Source organism: Balearica regulorum, chromosome 5 (assembly GCF_011004875.1).
Source record: "Balearica regulorum gibbericeps isolate bBalReg1 chromosome 5, bBalReg1.pri, whole genome shotgun sequence".
Taxonomy (NCBI): Eukaryota; Metazoa; Chordata; class Aves; order Gruiformes; family Gruidae; genus Balearica; species Balearica regulorum.
The window spans coordinates 22,953,231-22,970,374 of NC_046188.1; the positions used below are offsets into that span (position 1 = coordinate 22,953,231).

The following is a 17,144-nucleotide window of genomic DNA, read 5'->3' on the forward strand; positions in this document are numbered from 1 at the left end:
TTAAATTCCACATAGGGTAGCTGCTCTCCTTTGTTCCACTGCTATAATGTCATTGCAATATGCTTGCAGTTCTGAGCCATTCTGAGTTCCTGAAAACTTAAAAGGACTAAAATGCAAATGTACAGGTCTTTCTCTTGCCATTCCATATGGAATTATAGAGCAGTGTTAAACAGCATTAGGAATGTTTACACTGACTTTTCTAAAAATAAATCCACTTGGAAAAATAGATGCAAAGTACTACTTAGGATATTGGTACTTATCATTTATAAGAAATGTAATTTCCTGTTCAAAGCAAGTAAAACTCAGTGATGAAGAACAGTCTTGATGTCCAGCCAACCCAAATTTAAACTCTGGTGCTTGTGACCCTATTCTAAAATAAGAAAAACTGAACTTAATGATTAAATATCTTAGTGTGAGGTCTCTAACTTTCATATGGGTGCATCTACATTAATGTCTGTCTACTAGCTTTTTATTTAAAAGAAAGCGTATCATGCAAATGGAGCCTAAGAGTTTTGTTGAAAATTTTCAGACCTGCTTGGCTTTTAGTACAAAGTTGGAAATTGTGAGGATGGAATGGTGAAGTATTTGATTACCAAATGGTGATGAGAGACTTTATTTTTCAAGTCTTCAGTGTCTCTTTTAAAAACAAAGCTGAAGCCATTAATGACCATATAACAAATTAAAAATGTTTCTGTAATAAGTGGGTATGAACAACATGATACAGCTTTTCAACTGATGCCACTAAATAGCAATAAAATTGTTGGTAGCATTACTTTGAAAACGCACTTTCCTGAAAGTAGAAATAATTTGCATTTTGGTTAGCTAAACCAATTTTTTTTAAAAAAAAAAAAGCTGTTTATGTGGGGGGGGGGAAAGGGAAACAGTTTGTGCAAACTGTGGAAAGTGATACTAAAGCCCTTATTGCATCTTAAAATGAAACTAAAAGGCTTTCTTTGCCTAGCTATTTTATCTTTGTTTTATAGGATATACTGTTGCAAGAATTAAACTTGGAGATTACCATTTTTATGGTTTTGGTACTGATGTCGATTATGAAACTGCATTTATTCACTATCGACTGGCATCAGAGCAACAGCACAGTGCCCAAGCAATGTTTAATCTGGGCTACATGCATGAGAAGGGATTGGGCATCAAGCAGGTGAGTAAGCTGTAGGCTGGTAGTCTGCTTCATTACAGTGCACTTACTAATACGAGATTAAGTCCATAACCACTACTGGGCTTTGGGCACTATATAACCACTTCGTAGGAATTAGCTTGTCTCCCAGTATGTTCTCCAATAGCAAATGGATGAGTATATCCGCTTCACACTTAGCTGTGCGAAGAAATGAGGCATAGACAGGGAAAAAACTATTTGCCCAAAATTGTGAAGATTGGCAAAAAGAGTACCATATGATCAAATAATGCTTTCAAGACTTTGAAGTGTAATGAAATGAATGCAAATCAATTCCAGGTTCAGAGTATTTTAGCACAAGATTGTTCTCATCCCCTGAAACGCTGGTTAACTTGTTTTCTGTATCATGACACTTTGAAAACAACTTCTGTGCATCTTCACGTAACAAACCATAAGCACCACCAACCATATGGTTATTGGCTATGTTTTTTTCAAATCAGGCTAGGCCACAATTTGCTTTACAAACTATGTTGCCTAAAAGAAGGCAGTATATCTGGTTCTCTTAGGCAGCGTATGGTGTATTGCTGTCTGAGTTAATGAACACTTATGGAATCCAGAGTAACATGTGCTTGTATGTGTCAAAATAATGTAATTAGTAATTTCATATTAATGTTGAGTAGCCTACCTTACCTTAATGTATGATTAATTCATGCAATTAATGTATAAATTTAGTCATATCTTCTGGGTTACCTGAAACTGTAAGAAATTGTTTCATTTTCCTTATTTTCAGTAAGCTTCAACATCTGTTTTTTGTCTAGGTATGCACCTTTTAATTATTCTGTTAGCATACTAGAAGACCAATTTTTGCTTCTTTTCCCCTAAATTCTTCGCAAAAGGTCAGAACAGTGAAGGGCAAGTCTTAGGGCAATATTGTTACTTTGGCAGCAGCAAGCAATCAACATTTGAAAACTGCATACTGACCTAGCTGTAGAAGTGACAGTACAGTTCACAAACAGCAATGTTTCTAAAGCTTATCTTCAACTTTTATTTTAGGACTGTTTTTTCTTTAAACTGAGTCCTCAAAACTAGTTAACTTCTAAAAAGGAGCCTCCAGCTAAAAGCCACAGTGCTAAAGTTGGGAGGTTTTCTTTAAAATTAAAAAAAAAAATCCTTTCAGACATGGACTTTGTTATTTCTTCTGCTTTGAAAACAACCCAATTTAGAGCAAAATATTCAGTATAACTGCTAAGAATTTGAGAAAAATGAGTCCTAATGCTACCATTTGCACAGAGTATTCTCCAACCTGAAGCAGAGATTGCTACACAGCTGAAATGAGTACGCAGGGGGTCACAATGAGCATGTGCAGCCTTGCTTTATGCAGATGAATAATGCTTTCCTCTCATACAAATCCACTGTGGAAGGAAGAGTTGAACTGCAAGGGAAACGGAGATAGTACAGATACGGGAAAGAAGCACTGAGAATGTCTAAGCAAGGAAATTCCCTGTATAAAACCTGTCTTAGGAATTCTGGATACGTGCTGCCTTTGCTTGCTGTGTCCTTAAACTTTACAACTGAAAGATGAGAAGGTGGAGATATAGGACAGACTAGATAAGACTAAAATGGCCCTGGGCTAGAGTAGTCTGAAAAAGACTGAGTTTTGAATGAAGCAAAAGAGTATTTGGCTTGCTTTTCCCAGAATGGAAACTGCTGAATTTTGAGTACCTCTGCAAATGACTGACAGTTAAAATCATGCTTCCTGATGTAGCAGGTGATGTCTGCCAATGAAGTCTATTCTTCCACTAGAGGCCTGTGGAAGAGAAGTATAAAGTGTTAGCACTATAGTATCTAACGAATTGGGGATTTAGTTTCTTGAAGAAAAGGATGTGTATTCTTATTCTTTCCCCACCTATGGCCACGTCATTAAGATTGCAAGCACTCCATAGGTAGGGAGAATGATCCAATAAAGTGGCCTGTGCAACTTCAATTCGGGTCACTGTTCATTCTGGATAATCCTGAATAAATACAGTATTTCTTATTGGGTTTTTTCCTAAACAGCTTTTGCCTTATTCTCTCTTATTGAATAAATAGTTGTTCTTACTTACAGGATTCTATGCTATGCTTCCTGTATGTAGATGGTTTTCAGACTCATACCAATTATTAAGCTCCTTTAGAAATCTCACATGTGTACACTGTTATACACTTTTCATAGATTTAATGTTGTCCAATTCCTGAGCCTGCATGTCAGAATGGAGACTGTTTCTGTATATGGCTCAAAAAAAGAACAAATTAATTTTCTCATGGTTGTCTTTTAAGATTTGGCATGGTATTTCAATGCTATTTATGTGTTAAAGCTCAGACTCCTACAGTTCTCACTTGTCTGTCAAGTGAGAGTGAAGAATGTATAAGCAGAATGCAATACTTGCTAATTAGAAATGAAAATAAGCCATGATATAGTATCGGTGTATGAAGCAGATCCTAGCGCAGTACAAAGGAGGTAAGGAAACTCTTTTAAATAGTTATACAAAAGACAGACTTCCCAGGCTCAAGGAGTTATTCAGAGTTGTTCTATTGAATTAAAATACTAAAATGTGAGCTAGTACATCTCATTCACATAATGTGTTGATTTTCATACTGTTATTTCCACATGTGTTACGGAATTAAGCTTTGCTGTAACAATGAACAGAAAATCTTTATGGCATTTCACAATCAGGATTAAAATTATAAAATTAGAGAAATCTCCAGGACTTCATGCCACATGTTCATTTTAAGTGTCCGACTTGGAACACTTCCAGAGGTAGGTCTTACACAGGCCTGTTCTTCACATCACTGAGTGAACATAGGCAGTTTGTATCCAAGTATCCTAACATTGTGCAATATGTATCTGAAGTGGAGCCAAAAAAACCCCAAACAAATAAGGAAAGTTAAACTATTCAGGTACACATGTTCTTTGCTCTTGCTAGAGTTGCCATCTTGCTTCAGCTACCACAAAAGAAAACACTAATTTAAGCTCTTCCTGAAGTTGCTGGCTGATTGTGCTTATGCTTTTGCCAGGCTGCCCTCACTAATACAAGTTATGTCCATTTTGAATAAGGAGTAGAATCTAATTTGGGAGTACGTGCAGAAATGGTTAGAAGCTGCACTATGCAGCAGGCATGTTGTAGTATAACTGGGAGGAGCTGCTGCTGTGTAATTCTGACTCATGTTTTCTTAGTCTTTCATGTTTGGTGTGGTGTTGGAGATGTTAAAGTGTACTAGTTACCTAAATATATGCCTTAGTTTACAGTGCATAGGTTGAATATGTTAATACTAACCTCTTTGTGACCTTCAATTCTAGCATCAGTTACAATAGCTTCATCCTCAGATCAAAGGTTCCCTTTACTTGTCTATGCAAAGGTGAACATCCCTCAGAATAAAAGGGGAAGTTTTAGTGAATGGTTTTCATTTAACTTGACCAAAAATCTTGTATTCAAATGACAATGTACAATAGCTTATAGAAAAAGCTCTGTTTTATGGTTAATTTATCAAGTTCTTCAAAATTGAGCTTTGTATTTCCTTAACTTTAGGATATTCATCTTGCAAAACGATTCTATGATATGGCAGCTGAAGCAAGCCCAGATGCCCAGGTTCCAGTCTTCCTAGCGCTTTGCAAGCTTGGAGTGATTTATTCCTTGCAGTATGTACGAGAAATCAATGTAAGTTTTGCTGATTTTCCTTTTAACTCTGCATTAGTGTTTTCCATTTTTAAAAGAAGCTTCAGTTGTAGTCTTACTTAAGTAGAAGTTTCACACGAGCATTCTGAAAAATTAGGATAGGTGTGGTTTGTATTGCTGCATATTGAGAAAATTACTGAAGCTGTGATTCCTATTTCTTGTGCAATTGTGTGAAACTGAAATGTGCAGTCAGTGCTCTTCTGTGCTGTTCTTTCCTTGAAGAGAATTTAGTTAACCTGTTTGACTGTTCTTATCTATGACCATCTGCTATCAAACTTAAGCAGATGATTACAATGACATAATCCCTGTTCAGGAAAAAAGAAATACTTTTTTGTAGCCCTAATTCTCATGCTATTTTATATTCAGCTGTAACAGTCCCACTTGAGTTGTGTTTGATTTCTAGGGGAAAAAATACTATTTGTGTTAGTTTAGTTGTTATGCAGAGTTTCTGCTGAGTGAAGGCACTGAGAAAAATATTTGCCTGGAATCTAGGTGCAGTCTTTCCATTGTCATGGTTTAACCCCAGATGGCAACTGAGCACCCACCACACAGCCCCTTGCTCACTCCTCCCCTCCCAGTGGGGTGGAGGACGGAATCAGAAGAATAGAAGTGAGAAAAATTGTGGGTTGAAATCAAGACAGTTTAATAGGTAAAGCAGAAGTCGCACACGCAAGCAAAGCAAGGAATTCATTCATCACTTCCCATGGGCAGGCAGGTGTTCAGCCATCCCCAGGAAAGCAGGGCTCCATCATGTGTAACTCCATCATGTGTTACTTGGGAAGACAAATGCCACCACTCCAAATGTTCCCCTCCCTTCTACCCTTAGCTTTATATGCTGAGCATGACATCATATGGTATGGAATATCCCTTTGGCCAGTTGGGGTCAGCTGTCCCGGCTGTGTCCCCTCCCAACTCCTTGTGCACCCCCAGTCTACTCGCTGGTGGGGTGGGGTGAGAGACAGAAAAGGCCTTGGCTCTTTGTAAGCTCTGCTCAGCAGTAATGTAAACATCTGTTATCAACACTGTTTTCAGCACAAATCCAAAACATAGCCCCATACTAGCTGCTATGAAGAAATTTAACTGTATCCCAGCCAAAACCAGCACACCATATAGTGACTGAAATATTTCTCACTGTTCTGACGCCTTACTGCCTTTTGGTTTACTTCATAAGTTCAAATGGTATGGAAGTTATTACCACTTAGAGCAAATGCAAGTTCAGGCAAAACAGCTAAGTTTGACAAAATACAGTAGTCTTGAGACTAGACTTTCAGGATTGGACAGTCAAAATACTCTAAATCAATTGAGTAAGTACCTCTCAGAAGCTAGTATGCAAAACACGGACATTCCAAGTTTTAAATTGACAATGACTCTCTATACCATCGAAGCATAAAGTGTGTTGGCTAATGCTTATGCAAATAGAAGTCCAATAAAAAAGTAGTTCAATCAAAACTAACAGTAAGTCACTTTAACTTCCCTGTACGTTATCTGCACAAATCTCAGCATTGTACCACATAAGTATCCTTAATGTTCTGTCATTCATGGTAATTTGACATTGGAAGCTGATGGCTTCTAATTTGGCTGGACTGATCAGTTCACTATATGTGGTACTTGCTCCTCTTTAAGACAACTAGTATGGTTACTTACCTCATTCTGATTTAAATTGTGTACTTTAATGCTCTGTATGTGAAAGCCACAAAGCTATGTATCAAGAGCCTTCATCTCTAGAACAGAAAATAGAATAGCTCATCCTGTACAGCATGCCTCTTAGTCTTATTGGCATTTAGTTCATGGAAATTAAGAATTTCACTGATGTGATACTATTTTTTCAGAGGAAAAGAGCTACTGGAGTTTTAAAACTGGTACAGTAAAAATGTTACAAGTCAAATCTAAAATGAAAGTAACTTCCCATTCTTGCTCTTTGACATGATGTGGACTTCTTGTTTCTTAGATAAGGGAGATATTCTCACATATTGATATGGACCAGTTGCTGGGGCCTGAGTGGGACCTTTACCTTATGACCATCATCGCCTTGCTTCTGGGAACAATTATAGCCTACAGACAAAGGCAACATCAGGCAATTCCCAGACCAGCAGGACTGCGGCCAGCTGTGCCTCAACAAGAACCACCACCAGAGCATCAACCACCACAATAGCAACAACAGCCTCAGTGAAAGAACTGGATTTTTCCAAAAGGAACAGTTTTCATTGTGATTTAGGACTGTGGATCAACAGTCCCTCCCCCAAAAGAGGCGCAAAGAGGTTTAAAAAAAAAAAGTCTGAAAGCTGCTTAGAATGATGCCTTTTTTCAGGGATAAGAAAATTCTTTTGAAACATTTGAATGTTATTTCAGTGCCAATGGAATAACACTATGGCTTTTTTCATGGAAACACGAGAGTGCTACTACAAAAATGTTGCCTGCTGTATCTAGTTCCTCTGTACTCAGAGTCCTTTTCATCTCCTAGAGAGAGCAGAAGGCTAGCATTGGAAGGTTTTTGCCTGCTTGATAGCAGTTGCCCTATGTAAAAGTAATAACAATAATTATTTTATGGCCAATTTAAGTCCAAGAAACTGAACTATATTCAAACTAAAAAGACTAGAGCTGTATGAACGTATATTCTGATCTGCATCCCAAGTATTTCTACAGTTCTTATTTCATTATTTCTTACACTTTGGTCTTTTATGCTGTCTTGGATGGTTTAACATGGATTATTTATAAACTCTAAGCCAGCAAACATGCCACTCTCCAGTTTTGCTTTTTTCTTTTGAGTATTTTCCTCCATTCCCCTTAGAGTAGACAGTTCTCAGCAGACAGTATGTAGCCCAGGAGGTGAATTGGGACAGATTGGGTCTGTAAAGCTCATCAGTTGAAAACTATCCACAGATGCCCAGATCTTGCATCCTTCTAAAACTGTTTTGGAGCCTATGTACTTTGCAATACTTCATGACATAAAAACAAATTGGTAATGTTCCTAAATTATTTAAACTTGCTCTTGCAAGGAGGCTGAATCTAGATTACAGAAAGCACCAGTATTATTGTGGACAGTGAAGAAAGGACAGAGCCAGAAATCTCGGTGAGTTAGCTTACTTTTTTTGTTGTTTTTACAGGTGGAAGTTCTGTATTTAATTTTCAGCAATTTTGTGTGTGATCTGCACTGCAGGAAGGAAACGTGTGGTATCTCATGCATGCATCTGTTTAATGCATCTGCAAAAAAGGCCCCCAAAGATGCATAGTCTCTACAAAAGGGCCTGTGCCAGTGGTGCTACTCCAAAGTTTGGCTGACTGATAAAAATTGTTTGTTAGATTACAGCAGTGCTCTGGCTGTCACCAACCTCTTGTACTTGGCATACATGAGAAAGTCAAAATAATGTCTCTGGCTGTGCCATCTTGAGGATCCCTTATAACAAGAAAATCCAAAGAGAAAGATGACTAATGGTTTATGGCTTCTTGATACCACCAGGTCAGTGCAAAGACTTTTTAATGAGTGTGAGAATACAACTTGTGGACTGATGGACTGCAAGAATCTTCACTTAGTAATGATTTTCATTGAACTATAATTTCAGGGATTGGGAGTGGGAAGCGGGGTGGGGGGGAGTAGCTTAGATGCAAGAAGTGCAGAAGTTTCTGTTCTTATTTACCAATGGCAGTTAAATATTTGTTTCTGTACTAGCATTAAACCCTCTGAATATACTGTCTTAAAGCTGAATGAAATACAAATGAGGAGGCTTTAACTACCTTATCACAAAAGATGTTGAGTTTAAAGGGTTAAGGGCTTCCTTTCATGCAAATCTTTTTCCAATGGATTGGCAGCAACAGATCAATACACTTTATTTAGAATTGAGATTTTGGTATGGTTTCATACTCAATACATTTGTAAGGAGACCATATATCTGTAGTTTGGGAGAGAAGATAAGCAATCCGCTCTTTTGTAAACTGAAATGTCATGGATGGCTAGTATTAAAATATAAGTAGAACTTCTCAGTACTTCAAAATGCTTATGCTGGTTATGTGAAGACAAATCTTTCCTTTTAGTTTGGAAGGTTGCAGCATGTGATAGAGGAATGTCTTGTTCAGTCTTAATCATCATTAGCAGATGGAACAGTATTGAACTTTAAATGTAGTGTCTAAAATGTACAGCACTCCCCAGCTGCATTTCTAAGATATCTGTGACTTCTGAACACTCCCTCTGAAGTGTTTTTGCCTCTGTCACTTAATAGCTCTTTCTAGCTTGGCATGAATAAATTAAAGATTATATGGAAAATTTTTTTTTTCCCAGTTAAATGCCGTTGGTTCATTGATATTGGTCTCTTAGGTTGTTGAACAATTTTGTTACTGTGTTATTAAAATGTTTTGGTTGTTTGATCTACTAGAACTAAATTCTAAAAGCTCTATCCTATTTGCATGAGAATCTCTCATCATTGCTGCTATGTGACAGTCTTACAGCTGACTTTCACTGAACCTGATGCATTTTTATATCCAAGAAATCAGCAGAAGAAAATGATTGAAGATCAGCAAGATATTTTGCTTTAAAGAACTGCTTTTTGAAGAAGCAATAAGGAAGTCTTTCTCATGCTTTTTTCCCTTCCACCAAATCACTACCACTAACTTTTTTCAGATGACATTCATTTGAATGAAGCGGTAGTAGTAAAAAGGTACTTAACATAGGTAATGACAAGTTAACTCAGGGATTAAAGAAATGAATAAGTTTTCTAAATCAGTTGTCTACAACATGACTTAAGTTTTTGTGACAATCCCTTGCTACTCTGTTCAGAAACTTGCATGTTGAGGGAAGTATATTTAACTCTTACTAGCAATATGTTTCTTGTTGCACACTCAGTTTATCAAGCAGCTTTTTTCCTAAGGGAGCTGGGTTGCTCAGTTTACTGCAGTGAAGTACTATTCCATTTTGGTAGCACAGAGGTTATCTTACAGTTTATATGCAGGAGTATTTTAGAAGGAAAACTTGATCAGAGAAGCCTTTCTGGGTATGTTCAGCATGCTTTGAATGGAAAAACTCTTTGTCTGTAGTAACGTAGGCCAGAGCCTGCCTATTTGACCTTCCCAGACATATGCTCTTCTTTCCCTGCAGGGAGATTGGAACTACAGAGCAGTAACTGTTGTCGGTGGGAGTTTTATATGCAGGAAAACTGTGGAAAGATATGGAGGAAAACATTGTTCTGAAACTCAATTAATCAAACACACTAGCTGTTCTTGCTGGTTGAAAGAAACACTGAACTGTTTAGAAAACAGGATTCTAGTTCATCACTCTGAAATTTGTCCCAGAGCTGTCCATTGAAATAATTTTCCTTGCTTCATGTTGTCCATTGCGGGACAATGTAATAGAAGATAAGGCCTTTGATACAAACTTCCCAATGAGACTCTTATGAGCCAGTTTTACTCACTTTTCAGTCATCTTCCATAAGTCAGCTGCTCTTATTAAAGTAAAAAAAAACAAAACACTTATCAAATGTTACTCTTTTTGGAGAAGAACATTAAAACATGGATTGTGAAAGGACTTTTAAGACTATGCATTATCTAGTTTCCACCTATTATATGCTAGTTTTGGCCTATAAAAGGGGATCACACTCACCTTTGCAAGTTGCTTCCTTTTTAGATAGGCAACAATGAACTGAAATTCTATTTTTGTTTTGGAGAACATTAAACTAAAAAGATTTAGTTTGATTTGAACTACTGCAAATGCATATGGCAAATAGGGACTATTGGGGGGAACCCTTTGTTTTTATCAGCTGCAGTTCTTTAAAGGGTCTTGTAGGAGTTTTGTAAATTTATTTTGTATTTAAAATCAGTATAAAGGCTGGTCAAATGTAATATAATTGTGTAAACAAATTCTGTTAATAGAAAGATGTACAGATTCATTTTGTACTGTATCTTTAATCTTGTGAAATAAAGATACCACCTGTGTGGTTACCCTCAGTGTTCACAGTGGTTATGGTAACAGAGGATGTCAACTGTTAGTCATATGCACTGATACATGCCGCTGCATTCCATCCTAAAAGGATACTCACACTTCTTTCACTTCTATTCCTCTTAAAAAAAAAAAAAAACAAAAAAAAAAAAAAAAACAAAAAAACCCAAAACCACCAAACTCTTAATTTAGGAGGGGCATGGGAATAGAAAATTAAGCATTGTATCTTCAGCTGTGCTAGAAACTTGTCCCCTGTGTGTGTGTGACCCTTTCTTTGGTGTATACAGTATCTGTACTGTGCCTGGCAGGCACAGAACTGCTGTGTGATTTGAGAATAGTGACCAGTAACTTAGGATTACTGTTGCATTTTTTGATACTAATACAGGGATAATACTGTGACTAGAAACAGATACTGGGGGAGGGACTACTCCAAGCTGACAAGTTTGCTTGCTTTTCAGGCCTTTAGACCCACTCACCCCTTCAGGTTCCACCTGTTGAGACTCTGAGCCCTCCCTTGTAAATGTATTATGTTGTTTTACTTTCCAGTGTGCTTATTAATTTGGAAGAAAACCATTATGGAGAAGGAAAGTAAGGAGAGTGAGGGAGCAATGACAACAGCTATGGAAGGCATCAGTTAGAGGAACTGTTGGGCATCAGCCCAAGTTACATACTTTTCTGAAGTATTTGGAGGCTTCCCATGTTGTCTGGTGCTGCTGATAGCACTTGTTGCAGGTAGGAAACAGAACTGCTGGTACTAAAACCTGCTTGAGCCTGACTGAAGTAGCTCAAGCTGAGTGAGGTCATCCCTCACCTTCTATAAGGGCTGGTGGCTTGAGATGTGATTGATGATGTGCTTAAGTCAGGTGGGGTCAGAAGCATAGATACTTTACTTGTAGCTTGTAGTCAATGGGGAGTTGTTTTCTGTGGTGGGAATAGAGTACCAGGCATATAAATGGCTGTGGGTTTGGGGTTTTTTTGATTATTTTTTTTTATTAAAGAAAGAGCCACTGAATAATGTTCATCAAAAACTAGTCTATTTGGTTTGGTTTCCTGGCTTGGTTGGTTTTGGTTTTTGTTACTTTCTCCTCAGTGTAAGACACATAATTTAAAATGAAAATAGAAAGTATAGTTTGTAAGCCTGCAACACCTGTTTCATTAGAATGTAGTATTTGGTATAATGGCAAAATGTTCTTCCTTGTCTCTAAATGATCATGAGCTTAATGGCATTTCTGAATCTTGACTTTAATTCCTATTTTTATCAAGAATTACTGAGGAACAAAGTCACTGTAGTCTACTTGTTGCCAAAAAAAAAAAAAAATTCAGAAGACTGCAAATTACTTCTTCCAAAGCTAAGTTGAAGGAGGGCGGTGTACTGTCTATCCAGGTAAAGTGATGAATACTTTAACATCTAGTCTTATTTTTCATTTTCAGAAGGAAAAATAAGTGGATGTGGAGCACCATTGTAGTTGCATTTCAGGTAGCAAGAGGTAAATGTGATTTAACTTCCACAGCACAGTAACTGAATTCTGTAGTGACATTCTCAGACAGAATGGTTTTACCCCAAAAGATACTGGTGACACTGCTGCTTATTCTGGTAAGCTTTTCTGAGTGCAGCAGCATTTCAGGCAGACTTCCACTTAAGGGATAGGTTGCTCACATTTTTATTTCTTTGCTACCCAACTTTTTTGGCTTTCCACATAACATGGGTTGCAATTCCCAATTTTTGAAAATAAATCAGAATAATATTCATTTTTGTGTTGCAAAAAAACTTAAATTATATCTCTAATTCTGCTGTCAGACATTTTCTATATTTCCTTCCTTATTTTTTCTATACTTCTTCATACTCATCCTTCCCCTGAACACAGGGATAATCTGCACTGTAAAATTAGATGTTCCAGTTCCCATCTGTTACTTATGAATGTGGCTCTATTTCTGTATAAGAATCATAGTAAAATTTTTTTATTGCTTTTGCTGAAAAAAAAAAAAAAGTACCTGGGGTTTGCGTTTGCAGCCACAAGGGGGCATCAGATATTAAATGGTGACTCAGACTTGTTAAAAAATATTTTAGGTCTCAAAAGATTAGGAAATAAGTAACTTCCACGCTTTCAGTCACTGTCTTATCATGGGAGCATGTCTGTGTATATCTACACATATGTGCATGTGTATATCTACACACATGCATATATACATAGAAAAGAGTGCTTGGTTGCAGGAGCTTCAGAAACTTACTTAAAAAATGAAATAATTTAGTACTCCTATTTCTCTCATATTTGTAGAGTCCAAAATTAAAAATCACTGTAGCTTCTGGAAAGACCTGGTAAAGAATTGTCTTCCCTGGAGTATTAAAGCTTTTTTAATATGTATAGCCATCAACCTGCTGTTGTACTAGTCTGTCTTGCAACATCTTTTGGAATATTACGTACAGATAAAATGTGGACTAGATGGGCACAGCTTCCAGGACAGTGGCTACTTTTGCAAAGTTAAATCCAGATTTTCTTAGAGTACAAATTCTTTCTCACTAAAGCAAGTGAAAACACTTAGCAACAGGTGATGAAGTTTTGTTTTAAAATCACTTTTTCACAGAGACCATCTGGTGAAATATTTGAGCTATCCAAATAATTTGAAATCTGTATTTTACAATATTTTACAGTATTTGTTTCTGTAGGCTCTGTACTTTGCTATATACTGAAATTCCATTATTTAGAAGCACCTAAAATAATTAAGATTTTTTTTCTATTTGGAAAGTTTCTCCAGATGTATTCAACAACAATTTTAAAGGAAAAGCTTGCTTGCATTACTAGCATTAAATATGGATATTGGGGGGGCGGGGCGCGGATATCAAATACACTTCATAGACTTTAAATTCATCTTTATAGCTGATGTTGTCATGGTTTAGCCAGGACAGACATTAAAACTACCAAAGAAATATTTGGCACATTCAAGTTTAAAGCTTATAACTTTGGATTATACAAAGGCTACTTCTTGGAGAATTATACAGCTTTGAATTCAAAGGCTAAAGGCCTGAAAATCTACATGTTTGAGTTTTCCAGTAGCTGATTACTCCCATTACCCATGCTGAGAGATCAAGAGGACTTGAGTTAATTCTTTTCAGGTTGTATTTAGTTTCATCTCTGGTTCTCTTCATGTTGATTACAGGACTGGACAGTCCATTAGGAAGAATATAGCCACACCAAAATATATATACGTTTTATTGTGGAATCCAGAGTGAAATCTTAAATGTTCATCTGTAACCAGATAAGCAAAGGTTTTCATTTTTTCATTTCAATTTTGAGTCTGACATGATTGTTGAAATCTGGGAAACATTGCACAGAAGGGAGGTGACTATAGTAAGAGAATTCAGACCCAGTGAGATAAATGATGTGATCTCACTGCATGCAGCTGTGTTGGCTTTTTCTACCCCTTCGCTAAACAAACAGCCTTACTGAGTTTCTTACTAGGAGTCTGATTTTTTACTCCATAGAAGGCAAAGGGTGCAAGTAGGTAGGAACTTTTCAAAACAGAGCAAGAAAGAAGGATTTCTTCATTAATGTATTATCTCTCAACTAACAAACACTTTAGCAAATGCTGTATATTAACTATGTTTGCCTACTCTGGTATCTTGCATATTCAGTGAAAAGCTCCACGTGTAAAACTTATTTCTGTCACTGTTCTGTGTTGGGGCCTAATTATTACATTTGAGTTTACAAGGCTCTAAAAGTTTGCTCTTCACTACATTTGTCACTCTTAATTCAGCTCCAAAATATAGATTGATAGGAAATGTTTCTGGAGATACTAGTTCAGCATCATGAAATAGCTTTCACACTTAGAGTGAAGAGTTTGCAAATAATTTGGCCGAAAATTTAAAAACTCTATGGTAAATACTGAAAAATGAATAGAAAAATAAACTAAAAATAAATCCCCTTTTTAACATTTCAGATCTAGTGTCTCATTAGTCTTCTCTTTGGTATTGTGAAAGGTGCTAGAACAAAAGATAGACTAGATCAATTTAAAATACTATTCCTTATCTAAACACACCAAATAAAATATTAATTTCCACTGTCTCCTCGGGATTTCTAGATGCCAAATCATAAAGACTTTCTTGCAGCTAGAGAAATGTAAGTTTTCAAGTTATGTAAATGAATATGTTTGGTAAGTCTTTAACTCTCCCTGTGCTTCTTATACTAAGCAATATTGGTTTTAAACTAATCTTGCCATAACTGAGACATACAATTACACAACTCTGTCCTGAAGTATGTTCTTTCAGGCTTGCCTGTGTCGGCTGAAGCAAAGGCCATCCACATGCGTACCAGGTAAGGAAGGTAAGCAAACAATCTTTTGGCACAACGCATTTATTTTCTCTTGCTGCTCTCTGTGTCATGTCAGTGTCAACCCATGGGCGGAGGAGCACGCATGAACAAACACTCCTGCGAGGCTGTACTTTGTGACACGGTATAAAGAAGTATGTGAAGTGCAGACTGACTTCATTGTGGAAGCAGGTCCAGATGGGTAAAAAAATTCTGGAAGTGCTTCTGTATGCTTCTTGGTTGGGCCTCTGTTGGGATACCACCAAGGGTTAAATCACACCTCCTCACTTTATTTAATACAATGAAATATATTTAATTTTGTTAACTGATGAATTCCGTTAAATCCGTGGCAAAGCTTGCATGAGAATTGTTGTTGGTTTACATTGGAATAAAACAGCATTGTTAAGAGTATCTCAAGATGTAATGAATTATTAATATCATCTTAATAATGAAATATTAACATTAAAAACCCTAATTACCTGTCAAGTTGAAAGAACAAAAAGTCAGGTGACATGTCTATTCAAAATAAATTAGAATCAGGATCATTCTAGCCTTTAATTAACTATAAACATATATACCAAATATGATCTCACATGCTCTAACCCTGTAGAGTCTCATCATAAATTTTCAACATAGGTCAGAATGCCAGCAATAAAATGCTGTATTTTTATGGTTTGTATAACATATTCTGGAAAATGGAAGGATATAATCTTTGTTCTTCAAACCCAAACTATTTGCAGTAGGCAAACCAGATTATCAGGAGTGTGTTTGGGTTTTGGATTGTTTTGTTTTTTTTTCCTCTCCTCACTTTGCGAGTAGGGGAGTTCAAGTATGTTCTAACTTCTCTTTCTATTTTATGAACAGTTTTCAACCAGAAATGTGAGGTATAATTATTCAAATAGAGTAATTTTGTTTCTGATTCTCTGATGTAATAGAATATTTGAGTGGAAGGCACCTACAATGACCATCTAGTCCAACTGGCTGACCACTTCAGGGCTGACCAAAACTGTTCTGTCTGGTTTTAATTCTAAGACTACTCGGGAAATCGTAAGAACCTGTAACAGGTATGTTACCTGCTAGTGCTACCATTCTAGATCTTATTAGTAAAAGTATTTTGGAAACAAAAAAGTAAAACCTTACAAGTCCAAATAGAATAGTGGTATTAAGCAGAGCTGTCTGATGCTGCAGTAATGGTGTAATCACTTTGATGGAATAAATAGTTTAAGAGAATTAAATGTTCTAAATAATCTTCTGCCCTGCCTCTCCATATTTTAAAAGGATATTAAATACAGGAGCTTCAGCTTATTTAATATCAGAAAAACTAATTGGTGCTGGAGCCATCTTAAGCCTGTTAATCTATATAGAAGAGGGAAAAGTAGTACAAGAGCAATACATTACATGTAAGCCTTTTTTCCTTTAATGGTTTTTTTTAAATGAAGAAAAATCTCCTCAACCTTTAAGCCATCTACAGGCTATCAGTAAACATGCTTGGGGGAGAAAAGGACAGCAAAGATGGAAAACATAACATATTTCTGGTGCTGAGTCTTAATTACAACCTGATTGATAAAATTTCATGCTGTGTGCTTTAGCAATGTGAGATAAGACAACCGCTGCCACTGTTGGACTGTTTGTGATAGCATTTGTAGCTGCCTCTTTGACTACAGGCTCATCATACCGCTGGTTAAAGTCACTCTGTAATGGCTGATCCTGATGCTGCTATTCAGAAAACAAAGGAAGAAAAAAGAAATGGGGTTCAGGATTTGACCAAAACCAGGAAGGGATTGACGGCCTTGGAGTCTCTTTCTAGTCGGAATATCTCCCAGGCCAGTACATCAGAGGTCAATGATGTTGTTCTGGATCCTGGATTTATTAAAGATGGGGAAAATAGAAACAATTGGAAAACTAATCTATAGTTCTTTTGGCTTGTGAGAAGAAACATAGACACCAGTTGTACCTGAGCAGGAGTAGCCTGTGTCCTTGTTTTAGTTAACCTTTTACACATGTAAATGATCATGGCTACCAGCCTAAATGTGTCATGGCCCATGGGCAGTATATGCAACTAAATCTATTTATTGCTA

The 17,144-nt window shown here is 36.8% G+C and overlaps 1 protein-coding gene across 2 annotated transcripts in view; it reads left to right on the plus strand.

Moving 5' to 3' along the window:
* The window catches only part of SEL1L (SEL1L adaptor subunit of SYVN1 ubiquitin ligase), a 36,703-nt gene extending 25,939 nt beyond the window's left edge, over nucleotides 1–10,764 (plus strand). For both annotated transcript variants that reach the window (XM_075753762.1, XM_075753763.1), the window contains exons 19-21: nucleotides 984–1,156; nucleotides 4,693–4,821; nucleotides 6,788–10,764. In XM_075753762.1, coding sequence (XP_075609877.1) covers nucleotides 984–1,156; nucleotides 4,693–4,821; nucleotides 6,788–6,991 — 506 coding nt within the window. In that variant the 3' untranslated portion in view covers nucleotides 6,992–10,764. The remainder of the gene's footprint in view (nucleotides 1–983; nucleotides 1,157–4,692; nucleotides 4,822–6,787) is intronic.
* Nucleotides 10,765–17,144: the final 6,380 nt, after the last annotated feature.